The sequence below is a fragment of the Lycium barbarum genome, chromosome 3 (genome assembly GCF_019175385.1).
Source record: "Lycium barbarum isolate Lr01 chromosome 3, ASM1917538v2, whole genome shotgun sequence".
Lineage (NCBI taxonomy): Eukaryota > Viridiplantae > Streptophyta > Magnoliopsida > Solanales > Solanaceae > Lycium > Lycium barbarum.
In genome coordinates, this window is record NC_083339.1 from 104,139,394 (window position 1) to 104,153,870 (window position 14,477).

Genomic DNA, 14,477 nt, shown 5'->3' on the forward strand with positions numbered 1-14,477 from the left:
GTTGGTTTGTGGTTGTAAATTTTCACCTAACGTGTGTATAGGAGGATATAGTACAAGGATGTGTGGTCAAGTTCTGTATTCCTATCAAGTGTTATGGATTTCATGTTGGGAATTATGATGAGTGTCTACGTGCTAATTTACTATCCGGCCCTGGATTGTCTCTCATTTTTCCCTGCTATTGTGTTGTGATTGAATTGATTTCATTCATGCCATTGCATCTCATCTCATTATTTCATTGTATAACTGTGGTTCTATTATGATTATAAAATTGGTAATGATGAAGAGTGAGAGAGTGTGGCCTCCGAAGTCTTTGTCGGAGGGCATAAAAGTGAGATGAAAGAGTCTGTGATCCTATCTTTGTCGGAGTGGAATGTGTGACCGTGATCCGAGGTCTTTATCGGAGCGATGAGAGTGCTCGTGTCCGAGGTCATTTGCCGGAATGAGAGGTACATGGACTTCGTCATCCCATGGATCATGGCTATGAGACTTGGTCCTTAGCATGTGTGTACGGTACAGAGAGAGGCCTGGGGGCATTGCATTGCATGGCATACCATTACATTCCATTTCATATCATTGCATCTCATTTATTATTGATTATTGTATGTGATATTGATTTGTGGCTTGTAGTAGGTACTCCGTATTATTTGGCAGACTTGTGGATTGGATGGCTCTACTTAGGCTTACAACTTGGGGTTGGCGGGTTCTATAATCATTATTGATATTGAGTGTCTGTATGAACTTCTTATATGCTCTATCTATCAATTACAGTTTGTTATATATATGAACTAATCATTGTAGGCCTATGATACCTACAAGTGCGTGTGTTTGTATTCTGCCACATTTTTTTCGGGGTATGGAGTTGTTCTAGGTTGATGTTCGAGATATCAGGGTAGATTCTGAGGATTTCACAGAGACGTTCTGGGTGAGCCACTAGCCGGCTCTGCTTTTCGAACTCTCCTCATATGAACTATGTCTATTCGACCCTTTCGGACAATGTTTACCTACTTTGGAGTCTGTATGCTATTTCAATTCTTGTAATTCATTATAGAAGCTCTTGTACCGTGTAAGACCAGATTTTGGGAAAATTATTTATGAAAGTCTTGTTTCTTCATTTGTAATGTCATGATGATTCTAGTTATGCTTCTACATACTTAAATTTCGCACTTGTTTTCTAAATGAGGTTAACGATTTTGGGAATCGTACATCTTCCTGGGGAGATAGTGTAGGTACCATCATGGTCGTGATTTGAATCGTGACAATATGATACTCACTTATACATCTTTTGAAAATTATTACGCCTGTATACGATATTATACGTGGGAGAAAAGCATTATACAAACTCTATCAACCTTGTATAAAGTGCATAATTGTGTATAAAAGGTGTTTATACACAAATATGAGCTAAATCGGGTAAAAAAAAACTCAAAGTATGGGCTACGTGGCGTAAATATTTTGAAAAATAGATATAATACGTAATTTTCGCTACTTTTTGGCTGACTTTCTTGCTTACACACCCTATCAAAAGACTTAGATAGAGAATGCTATAGTTTGGGGGAGTAATAATAATATACCATAATTTAAATATTAAACTTGCAATGTATGAATAGCTCAAGGGAAACTTTAGGTATTAATGCTTAAAATTTCTATGTAAATTAAATTGTATAAATTTCATAAGACCGAAAGAAAATAATTTGGAAAAGGGAAGACAAAACTCATCAAATTAAACTGGGTGTATTGACATGAAAGACAAAATGTTTAAGAAAATTCATGACTGTCATATTTGCACGGAGGTTTGCCTTCCGTGCCTTGTTCGAAATAATATAGAAATTCATTGCAAGGTAAGTTCAATATTACAAATCACAAGTAAAATTAGTATTACGAAATAAAGGGAGGTATTCGGAGTTTACCTAATAATTACAAATAAAATTCTAACTTTTTATTACTACAAATAAACTAATAAGAGAAGAAGGAAAAAAGAACATATTTATATAGTGGATTCTAAAACCCTAAACCCCACCGTCATCTCCCCTTATGTCTCAAAAGCTTAAATATAAAACTAAAGAAGAGAGACTCTTAAGAAAACCATTGCTCACAATTAGGTTTAGTGATGGTAACATCACTTGTTGCTCAACTGCAGCGTTTAGCAGTCCCTGATACTGAGCACCGTAAACGACCATTCATTCTCACCTCAATCTTGTTTGACCCTAAAGAAGCCGCTAATATTGAGCTCAACACCCTTCTCAACATTGCTCTTTCAGGTCTCTCTTTTAAACATACCTGCTCCCTTACTTTGCCCTATATTTGTTTTGTTGTCTACTTTCTTTTGCTGCTCATAATGCCTAGTCTTCCTTAATTGCTCCCAAATTCCAGATTTCAAGTGAAAACCAATGGCTACTTGTTAAGCTGCTGCACTTCAGTTTTTTTTTTGGGTTGGAATGAAAAAGGGAAGATTATTGGCAGTTCCGTATTGTGCTTTCCTGTATTATTTTTTAGAATCTATGTACACAATCCCTTTGGAAGCAGAAGATTTGTAAAGTTTTAATTGTTGCAAGATTGGGCAAATGTATCGTATCGTATCTTATATGTATATAGGGAAAAACAAAAGAGTTTTATCTTCCTTTTTTCTTCAATTTCTGGACTTTCATCATCATCATTTGTCACCATCATCAATCCTCATCATCGTTTGTCATCATCATCATCATTGTTTGTCTTGGATATCATCTAAATGAAGCTTAGAATGTAACGAACCGTTCGGTCATTATTGTGTTTTTAACCATTTTGTCCTGTTGACCCGTCCCTGAGTGTTAATAGTACTATTTTGACCATAGGGGACAGGTGACACGGTTCCCTAGGCTTTGGTTTGGGCATTGATATAGTTTTTGGAAAAGTTAGCTTTTAAGTGAAAACTGTTTGACTCACAATTGACTTTTGGGTAAATGGACCATTTTTAGAAATTCGTTGATTCCGAGAGGTCCGGGTGATCATTTGTGACTGATTGGTGGGCACGGTTCAGTTACCAATGCACTCGTGTGTGTTTTAGGACTTGTGTTGGAAAGTTGGTTTTAGGCTATTGGGGAGTTGACTTGGACAACGAGACCTCCGTTGGGAATTCCTAGGCCACGAGTGCGTCTGTAGCACTTTTTTATGTATATCTGCATATTTGGTTTGTGTCCGGATGTTTCCGGGATGGTTTCGGGTGTCGATTTCAAGTTTGGAAGACACTGGTGAGCGCTATAGCGATGGGGTGACCGCTATAGCGACGGCACTATAGCGGTTGGGTGACAGTTGACTGCAAAAGCGACTGACGGGCAGTTGTCTAATTTAAATGCCTTGGGAACCCTTATTTCCTCCCATTCCTTATATTATATTTTCTTAGCATCTTGGAGGCGATTTAAGGAGGGTTTAGTCAGATTTCTCTTGATGGTAAGTTCTCTAATCTCAATCTCTTCCATTACCTTTCTTAAGTAAGAATCCATGCTAGTAACCCCATAAAATTGGGAGAATAAGAGAGGGTTTTGGGAATCTTTCTAGAATAAGTTGTTAATCATAAAACCTTGATTTGTTGGTGGATTAAAGTTAGGGTTTATACCAAATTTAGGGGTTTCACCTAGAATTCGAATTTGAGTATTTCATGAGTTAATATAGCTTCTAATTGATGGGAATTGATCACCTAGAGTATGAATTTCATGTTTAAGCTTAGAATCCCTAATTTCTCCTTTCTAGTTCATAAACCCCATTCCATAGGTTAGGATTTGGGACTTGAAGAGAAGCAAGGTTTGAATAATGATTTTTCTTGATTCTAATTCCATATTCAGATATAACTAGACTTTCATTACCTTGAGGCGCAACGAAAGGGCAAGGCACACGATTGACACTTTGAGTTTGTTGTTCGGCCTTCTAGGTAGGTTACGGCTTACCTTCTGGTTAGACTTCAGTTAGCGAAGCATAAGTATAGTTAGTTTGTATTAGAGAAAACATGTAAACCTTCGGATATAAAGTTGGGTTGGATATTGACTTAGGTTGGGCCTTGTTGTATGATTTGGGGGCTAGCCACCTCGTTGTGTTGTTGACTTACCTTGATCTATTTACTTACTGACTCGTTGCCATATTAAGACAATGGGTATTTGTGACTAGTGATATTGCGGTGCTATACTTGATTGAGGCTAGGGATGAGAATTGTGATTCCATTGTGTAGCCTTATTATTGATAGTACTTGTGTACCCTGTGTGGTACTATTTGGGATTGAATTGGTTGTTGATATTACATTGCATCGTATTCATACTCATTTCTATGATACATTGATATTACATGGTTATGGTACTGATGATGATAAGTGAGATAGTGTAGCCTCCGAGGTATTTGCCGGCGAACGTGACAGAGAGATGAGAGTTTGTGATCTAAGGTCATTTACCGGAGCGGAATGAGTGTTGATAAGATATCTTGTTGTGGTCATCTGTATAATTAAACCATACATTGAACACTCATCTTGCATATATACATATATATATAAGGCACATTTGACCGGGGGTGACGATGTGGCCTATGTTGCTTTTTAAAGTACTTGGGAAGTTTTACACTAATTGCGCGACCATTCTATGTTGTGTGATATGGGATGGTCGGTAGGCGTGAAAAGTGGAAAGGTCGTCTCTAGGCTGTGTGTTACAGAGTGACATAGTACATGGACTTCGGGGGGCCCCCATGGATCATGACAGTCAAGACGTGATGTTCCGCTCGAGGCATGTGTGTACACGGTATAGAAATATGGCCATTGCATTCACGTTATCCATATCATTGCATTACACCTGTTATCATCTTTGTGATTGGATTGTTATTGTGTTGTGGATAATTGATTGTATACTTGATTGAATATTTTACCATTTATGATGAGTATTTGGAACACTTGAGACTAGATGCTTATCAGTAGGCTTGATCGGATATGATGAGACTGGGAATTCTCGGGTTTAGATACTTCACTATAAGACTTGATCGGTTATGGAACCTTGTTGGTAACTGATGGTTTGAATACTGATATGAATTGTTGATACTTGAGGACTTGATATGTATTGATGAGACCGTATTATAGTTGTACTTGATTGTGACCATGCCTATCTTTCATTTACTTTCTGTATATATGTTAGCTAACTGAGGATGGCCTATGGTGATTGATACCTACCATTACTTGTTGTTTGTACTGACCTACACTTGTTGCATTCTTCTTGTGGTTGATTTCGAGGATGGCTGATTCGAGTCTTTCAGGGTGAGCATGAGAACGTTCACTGCCCGAAGACTCTTCCTTCTATTATGTCTTTATTTCCATCATGAGACATGATTTTGAGACTATTTATGTATTGCTATTATTCAGACTTATAGTATTTAGTTAGATGCTCTTATATGACCAAACTAGATACTGGGGTGTATTTCATTTACTTCTGCATTTTCTTATATTATTATCATAACACTTACGTAATTCTATCTTCTTCCGCTTTATTTATATTTTATGATTGTTGGGATAAGAATTCTCTTATCGAGGGGGAAAAGTAGGTGCCCGCTTGACATAGTGAAAATGGGTCATGACATTGGATCACTCACTACTATAGACAGTGAAGAGAGTCCTGCCTTTTGTGGAATTTAGACTTCAACTAGGCTCCAGAAGAGGAGTCGATCTAAAGGTTAGCTTAGTTGCCTTGCATGCGATAACTACATTATGTATAATCGTTGCTTGACATTCTGCCTCTTGTCACCGAGGCCTCCTTTGTCTAAAGATGTCAGTCACTATTTGATACTCTAGATTTGAGGTTGGCTTGACCTGTAATGTACAGACATGGAGGCTGTGATGTACCTCTGTCGTGCTTGATAGTTAGTGCTAACCAAACAGATATTTATGCATGTTCTGGACTGAGACATGGAAGTACAGTCACATTTGATGTATTTTGCACATTCCCATCACATTAACTTAAATTGCTAAGTCTTTCTTGTAGTATCCTTGTTTATCTATTTGATTAAATACGTGGCACATTTTGTATCGCTAGAGTTACTTACATTCAAACATTCTAGAGGCTACAGTCCATAAAACATTCATTGATCTCATGACTGGGATTTGGCTTTTTGTAGGCTGGTGCTATGATGATCGTAAGCTTACTAGCTGATAAAGTAGCTCTGTCCCCTAAGGTTGTCAAAAGCTTGATCCTTTCCATAGCCGAAGCAGCTCGAGCAGATGCTAGAGATTCTACGGACATGCAGTGGTGCCGTATGTCTTTGATGACCCTAATCACTGTTGTCCAGGTATTGTTGTGTTTCATTCAATCTGGTAGAATTTTATTATTACACATGTCCAGGATCAATAACAAATATAGTTTTTGCTAATGAATGCGTGCAAGCTGTAATGCATGGATGTATTTACAGCATGCATTCCCTCTAGGGTTCTAATTTTGATTAGAAAGATGGTAGCATGAGGTTCTTTCTGATATATTGTATCTTGGGTCTATAATAAATATGCGAGTTATGTTGTGTTATAGTTGAAAGCTTTGTGGATGCAGAAGACTGATCTCTTACACGATCACTCTGATTATTTTGCATTTTTTGCTCTTTATCACTTAGTTACCTTAAAAGTGTAATTGTTAATATGGTCACTGATGCTAAAGAATCAACGAGGAGTTAACTGCTTGTATATATTTTACAACAGCTAGATATCTCAATGGATAGTGACAATATTAAGTGAGCTTTTAGAGTCTCAGTGAATTATGCTTCTCTTTTTACTGTCAACAGTTTCGAAAACCTTCGCCCCAAAAGTCAAGTAGTGAAGTGGTGGTCACTAGAGAACTTCTTATTGTATGGTTTCAAAGTGGAAACTTATCTTTTTTATTGTTTGGTTCTAGGGGTGAATAGTGGTTTTTTATTAGTCTATTGTTGTATTCTCTTTGACACCATTTTGTTATAGATAGAAGATTACATTGAATAAAAAAGGGAACTTTCGTGTGTCGGCCTTTTGATTTCCCTTTTCTACATCAAAAGATTAGACATCATGAATTCTGAAACAACATCGTTTAACAGGATACTTTTCAGAATAACTTGTTGGGCAGTATCCTATCTTTTAATATAAAGATATTTGGAATTTTATGTACTATGCATGGTTCCTTATAAGAGCTTTGGATAGAACCATTTGAGATTTTAAGATAAAGGTAAAAAAGGACCTTAGTTGTATCTCGTGGGATTATACTGGTATGTTGTAGGACCTTAGCTGTATCCACTTTGCTTTATGGATTGTCTTTTTATTTTTATAAGTTAATGATAGTTTTGTTGCTTGGACATTTATCTTGGACCTTCATTACGATAAAACTAAGGACACACTATATGCAAGAGAGTTAATCCTTTAGAAGTAGAGTCTTGGGCATCAGTGAAGGATAAGATTCCCAAGTTGATGGTCTTTTCCTTCTCAAATTTCATTTATTGCACTTGGATAAGACCAATGAATTGTTTTGAGCTTTTCTGGCGGCTGTAGTTAAACAACAACAACGACAACAACAATATACCCAGTATATTCCAAAAAATGAGGTCTGGGAGAGTAGAGGGTATGCAGACCTTACCCCTACCATGAAGATAGATAGGTTATTTCCGATAGACCCTTGGCTCAAAGAAAAACAAATCACGGCAGTGGCAGCTGTAGTTAGAGAAATGGATAATTATCTAGATCGTCGAATGCTTACAATTTTTTAAATGTCAAGATGATGTTAAGCATACTATTTCTCCTCATCTGAATGTGCTGTTATTTTTGTCTGTCTGCCCATTCTCCAGATAGAGTGTTGATCCCTGTCACCTTTCTTAAAAAACAGGTTGTTTATCTTTTTGCATGAGCAATAGCTCAGGAACATATCCTTCTCTTTTACCATGTTGACAATTGGCACGCTAGTTGAATTTTGTAAAGTGTTCTAGCAAATGTTATTTATGTCCCTAACTTGGTACTTCGGTTTAAAATCACTTTATGCAGTTGCAATCTGTTGAATTTATCCCCAAGAAGATTGTTGATATCCTTAAGGACATCAGGTAATATGTTGTACCCTGCTCATGTACCAACAAAGAGTAGATTCTACATTGCCTTGGTTGAAATTTTTAACACCCCTCTGAATCCTGTTTCTGGCTGTTTTTCTAAAGGGATATTTCAGGACTTTTAAGAGAATTGGTAGAGGAGTTCAACACCGAGAAATTTCTAGCCTTGTTTTGGACTCTCTTGTTGAGTACAGGTGGGAATGGCTGCTTTACCTGTTGAGGAGTTTCACTATTTGCTAGACCCATTGACTTTAATGTTTTATGTTTTGTAGTTGTTATGATGATCTCTACAATGGGACTCTATTGTCCATAGTAGAGATGGTTCCCTTAAAAGACTTTGTAGCTCGTGTAGTCTCAATAATGTAAAGTACTATCAGATGGATAACTTGCCGTAAGATTTCAATCCTCATCAAAGCTGAATCTAATTTGACCCACTTAGTTTATGATTCAAATTGAATTAAGATACGTGAAAGGAAAAATCAGGATGAATAAGACATGTTTTTGCAGATTTGTAAGTATCACTTATCACAATTAGTTGACATCTCAGTAATTTACTAACATTTTATTTTCGAGTTAATTTTTTTTCTATGGGAAAATGAGGGTTGTTTACAACAAAGATCACCACAAAAGGAATTGATTCAAGAAGGAAAGAAAAACAAGTAAGTAAAAGATCTAAAAACGGAGAAAAGAAAACATTTAAGGGGTGGCATCAAATGCAACAACAAAATTTTGGTTGCAAGAATGCATATCGACAAATACAGCCAAAAAACTATGTAATTAGCATCATATTTTAAAAAAGATGGTTGGAGAAGAAAGAATAGGGAAATAAAGAAAGATAAAAAGGTACTACTAGAAAAATAGGCGTGTGTATTACACTATGCAACAAATATTTTGGGGATGATATATTAATGGTGCCAATATTTCAATTTAAAATAGTTCGGGGGGTCATATGACCCCCGCAAAGTATAAGTATGTTACTGGCAATTCGAGACAAGTTTGAGGGTGTTTTTATGCATTTTTCCTAAAATAATTTATCAAAGTTTGAGCATTTCCACTACTAATCATGTTTCTCTTATGTGCTTGTACGAAGTTATGAGTGTCTTGTTCAATAAACCGTGTATTTTCAATTCCACCTGCGCCAACCTTAGAACCAAGAATGTTTTTAGTATCACTTATAAGCTTTCGACCAGATTGTATGAAATGTCTCAAATTAGATTCTATCGTGGGATGACTATGCACATCACTAAATTCCAATACTTCTCATATCCCATTTGAAATTTTAAATTTTATACAAGTCAAATAACTACATTTATATTCTAATCTTTGTTGCTTTCTTTTTTTCAAAAAGGGAAAGCTTATTAGATTTTCCTTCACAAGAACAAAGAAATAAGCGCCTTGTTGTTTCTTTATTTATGTTATTAAGTTGTTACACCTTTTCGAAAACCAAAACCTTTTGCCACAACATATTTATCGTGTGCATTATATGATTCCTCTTCTAAACCAAATTTCATACTGATCTCAAAGACAAGGTTCTCATTGATTAGTAATATTGTGATCTACAATAATAATTTTTAGATTATAAGTATCAAACACAATGAATAGGTAAAATAGAAATAAATTTATTTAATAAAGGAATATGAGTTTCCAACTCAATGTATTGTTATTATTACATAGTGTTGAACATTGATGTAGAAAAAGAAGAAGAAGAAGAAGAAGAAAGAGAAATCAATAAATTTAGATAAGGCAAGAAGAAAGTACAAAAAATGAATTCATTGTTCTACACAAAAAATGAATTCATTGTTCTACACTTTAATATTTATTTTTGCTTTCTTTTTCGTTAACTTTCAGGTATCAATGCTATTTTAGAGTTAATTTTCTAGTAGAATTTAATGTTATGATAAAATTCAGTTGCGGTTTTCAACTAAATTGTTATTTATTTTTATGTTACTGTTGTTTTGTGATATGTGTTTAAATTAGCTTACCTAAACTAAAAGCTTGGTCCCCCCCCCCCCTCCCTCCCCTTGTGTAGGGAAAATAAAGCTGAGCACGGATAGCAGTGTCAAGAAGCAATCTGGATGTGCTGCTTCTGGAGAGATCTTTCGAGATAATTAGGGAAAGTGGCTGTTAGGCTACTCAGTAGAATGAAACCTACTTCAAGGCTTACTATTGAATTGTAGAGATCAAGAAAGCATAAAAAATCGCAAACCAAATGAATTATGAAGCGGTACAAGTGGAAACAAGTTGCTTGATAACTGTCAAGCTTATTGATGAAGCTTATTGATGAAGAGGACATACAACATTATCCACTTAGACCTATTATTGAATATTGTTGATACATGTTGGAGGCCAACAGAGCAATGATTAGACATGTTAGGATGGAGGCAAAATAGTGTGCCCATCTTCTAACAAATGAAGGACAACCATGAAGAGGCTTTGATACAAGAGAGGAATCTAGAATTTATTTCGTACCCATGTACAAACTAAAAAAAATGTTAAGTGGGAATTGATCCCTGTTACTCAAAGGAAAATGTCTTAGCATTCAGCAAGTGCATTATTCAGCCTTTTTGGAGCATGGTGACCAATATATAAAATTAGACCAATTTTAAGAAATATGTGCATAAATACCTAATTTTGCGGAAGACAATGTGTTCACGTGCACCATAAGCTAGGCAATAAACACGCTCCTGATTGATACTATGGAGTAATGTTTTGGGGGACATGTAGTTTCTTTTGCTAGCGAACTTAAGCCATGCTGCTTATGAACTATTTTAAGATCTTTATTTAATTTTTTTATTGGACCAAATAAATTAGATTAGTTTACGATTATTAGTAAAGGATGCAGATATTTGAAGAAGAAGAAAAATAAGAGAGAGAGAGAGAGAGAGAGAGAGAGAGAGAGAGAGAGAGAGAGAGAGAGAGAGAGAGAAAATAAGAAACATTAATTTTATAAAATGAATATAAAATGCTACTCCATATGATACTCTCTTATACAACTTTTAACAATTATTATGCTTGTATACAATATTATACCTGGGAGAAAAGCATTATACATACTGTATCAACCTTGTATAAAGTGCATAAGTTGTGTACAAAAGGTGTTTATACACAAATATGAGCCAAATCGGGTGAAAAAAACTCAAAGTATGGGCTACGTGGCGTAAATATTTTCAAAAATAGACATAAGACATAATTTTCCCTACTCTTTTTGGCCGACTTTCTTGCTTACACACACTATCAAGAGACTTAGATAGAAAATGTTATAGTTTAGGGGAGTCATAATAATACACTATAATTTAAATATTAAACTTGCAATGTATGAATAGCTCAAGGGAAACTTTAGGTATTAAGGCTTAAAATTTCTATATAAATTAAATGGGATAAGGCATCATTATCCCCCTCACCTAGTAGCGTTTTTGCTACGACACACCTTACCTAATTTTTCGTCCTATCACCCCCCTAAATTATTTAAAACCGTAATATTTTACCCCCTAAACGCTGATGCCCACTCTCATATGGGAGAGTGACATGCACTCTCCTTGCCACATGTGCATTTATTTATTTTCTTTTTTTTAAAAAAAATCAGCTTACGTGTCAATTTTTAAGAATAAAAAAATAAAAAACATATTTTTCTTTTAAAAAATTTATTTTTAAAACCCGTTTTAAAAAACAAATCTGAAAACACGAATTAAAAAACTGATTTTTCTTTTAAAAAATTTATTTTTAAAACCCGTTATTTAAAAAAAAAAAAAAACTAAAAACGCGAATTAAAAAACTGAACTTTCTTTAAAAAAAAAAAATTTTAAAACCCTTTTTTGAAAAAAAAAATTGAAAATTTGATTTTTTTTTAAAACCCATATGTTTTTTTAAAAAAAAAATACAAAACTGAAAACATGAATTTTTTTTTAAATATGGAAAAATGGATTTGTTAAAAATATGGAAAGCTTGATTATTTTTTTTAAAATGTCTTAAAAGATCTTGATTTTCATGATTTTATTTTCTTATGACACTTTTATTTTTCAAATAAAATCCGGAAAAAGTGTTTTTCTTGTAAAAATTGAAAAAAAAACTGATTTTTTATAAAATTTTGAAAAAATTAATTATTTTTTTAAAATGTGGAAAACTAGATTTATATTCATATTTTAAGAAAATACAATTTTAAGAAAAAAATTAAGTTTTCCCGTTTTTTATGTTTCTCACTCTCTCAAAGAGAGTGAAACACACTCTCCTTGCCACGTCAGCGTTTAGGGGGTAAAATATTACGGTTTTAAATAGTTTAGGGAGGTGATAGGACCAAAAATTAGGTAAGGTGTGTCGTAGCAAAAATGCTACTAGGTGAGGGGGGTAATGATGCCTTATCCCTAAATTAAATTGTATAAATTTCATGAGACCAAAAGAGAATAATTTGGAAAAGGGAAGACAAAACTCATCAAATTTAGCTAGGTGTATTGACATGAAAGACAAGGTGTTGATGGGTAAGAAAAGTCATGGCTGTCATATTTGCATGGAGATTTGCCTTCCGTGCCTTGTTCGAAATAATATAGAAATTCATTGCAAAAGTAAGAGTTTGTTTGGTTTAGCTAATTAAAATTTCCCAAAAAGTATCAAGTGTTAAAAAAACGTTTTAGGTGCCGGAAATATTTTTATAAGCAAACATTATGTGTTTGAATTCAAAAGAAAAAGGGAGTTATACCCCCAGAAGAAATGATAACTACAAATATGGAGGAATTCAAAAAGGATTTAATGAAAAATCTTAACATGGAAATTCCATCAGATGCATCCATGGCATCAGCTGGTCATACTACAGATAATGAAGATGATGATGCAAATGCAGATCGTATTTTAGCAGAAGAATCTCAAAGTCCAGATGATACTGAAGACTTTTCTCAATTCTTGACCCAATTCACGAGCCAGCAGGAAGAATCTTCCAGCTCAGCTAAAGACAAGGAAAACAAAAACAAAAATAAAGTGATACAGGTGCAGGCCCCACAATAAAGTGGAAAATATATTTTCTTTTATAAAGCAGAGACTTTAAATAAAGTCTTTTGTTTTATATATATATATATATATATTATTGTACTCTTCTTTTTCCAACTTTGCTTTTTCTTTTAGAGTTTAGTCTTTAGTCACGTTTTTTTTTTTAAAGATAAGATCTTTTGCTTTTTATTTTGTTGGCCACTTGTCGGCCGTCTTATTTTGTCAGTTTTCATTTTGATCCATTATAAAAGGATCATTTTGTAAAGAAAGAATACAGGTTTTCACAGACCCCCTTCTCTTTCTACTTGTAAAAATACCCTCTTTAAATAAAAAGTTTGTTGTTTATTATCTCCATCTCTGTTGAGCATAACTTTCATTTCTAGGTAATTTTCTTTTATTTTATTCTGATTTAAATTTTAATTTACATACTCATATTTAGCCTAAATGACAGGCTAAAAACCTTGTGTTTGACTATATCACACTAGACTACTAGGTATTATGGTGAAAATATTTTAATTAGCCAGGATTCACCAAAGATTATAAATGAGATCAAGGACCGGTTGATGAATAAACATCAACAAGTCAATTTTTTAAAACAGGAAATTTATACTCCTAAATATTGACGAAATTTTGCAAAATCCCAAATTACAGCACAAAATAGATTTTATAAAAAATCAGTTTTCATTACAAATTTGTAGTGATCATCCTAATGCTTTTTGGGATCCTAATGCTTTTTGGGATAGAAAAAAACATATTATTACTCTTCCATATGAAGAATCTTTTTCTGAAAATAATATTCCTACAAAAGCCAGTCGATGTCAAATGAATTCTGAATATCTAGAATTATGTAAAAATGAGATTTCCTCTCTTTTACAAACGGGTCTTATAAGATCCTCAAAATCTCCATGGTCATGTACAACTTTTTATGTTAACAAACATGTTGAACGGGAACGTGGAGTTCCTAGATTGGTTATTAATTATAAGCCTCTTAATAAAGTTTTAAAATAGATTCGATATCCGATTCCTAATAAAAAGAATTTATTGGATCGTCTCCATAATGCTATCATATTTTTTAAATTTGATTTAAAATCGGGATATTGACAAATTCAAATTGCCAAAGCAGATAAATATAAAACTGCTTTTAATGTCCCTATTGGGCAATTCGAATGGAATGTTATGCCATTTGGATTAAAAATGCCCCTTCAAAATTTCAAAAAATTATGAAAGATATTTTTATGCCTTAAAGCAATTTTATTATTATTATTATTTAGATAGATGATATTTTAGTATTTTCAAATACTATATAAATTCATTTTAAGCATCTTGATATATTCAAGGAAATTATTATTCAAAATGGTTTGGTTATATCTAAACCAAAAATGTCTCTTTTCCAAATAAAAGTCAGATTTTTGGGTCATAACATTGAAAAGGGAAGAATTATTCCAATTAATAGAAGTATT

At 34.0% G+C, this 14,477-nt stretch overlaps 1 protein-coding gene across 2 annotated transcripts in view; it reads left to right on the forward strand.

Annotated features, from left to right (window-relative positions):
* LOC132631675 (uncharacterized protein At3g06530-like) overlaps positions 1–8,637 on the forward strand; it is a 44,708-nt gene extending 36,071 nt beyond the window's left edge. The window contains exons 3-5 of one of the 2 annotated variants that reach the window (XM_060347342.1): positions 6,112–6,282; positions 7,985–8,040; positions 8,149–8,637. In XM_060347342.1, the coding sequence (XP_060203325.1) occupies positions 6,121–6,282; positions 7,985–8,040; positions 8,149–8,263 (333 nt within the window). In that variant the 5' untranslated portion in view covers positions 6,112–6,120 and the 3' untranslated portion in view covers positions 8,264–8,637. Of the gene's footprint in view, positions 1–627; positions 1,100–6,111; positions 6,283–7,984; positions 8,041–8,148 lie in introns of those variants that run through there. The other variant, XR_009578991.1, reaches the window with a different exon arrangement.
* Positions 8,638–14,477: the final 5,840 nt, after the last annotated feature.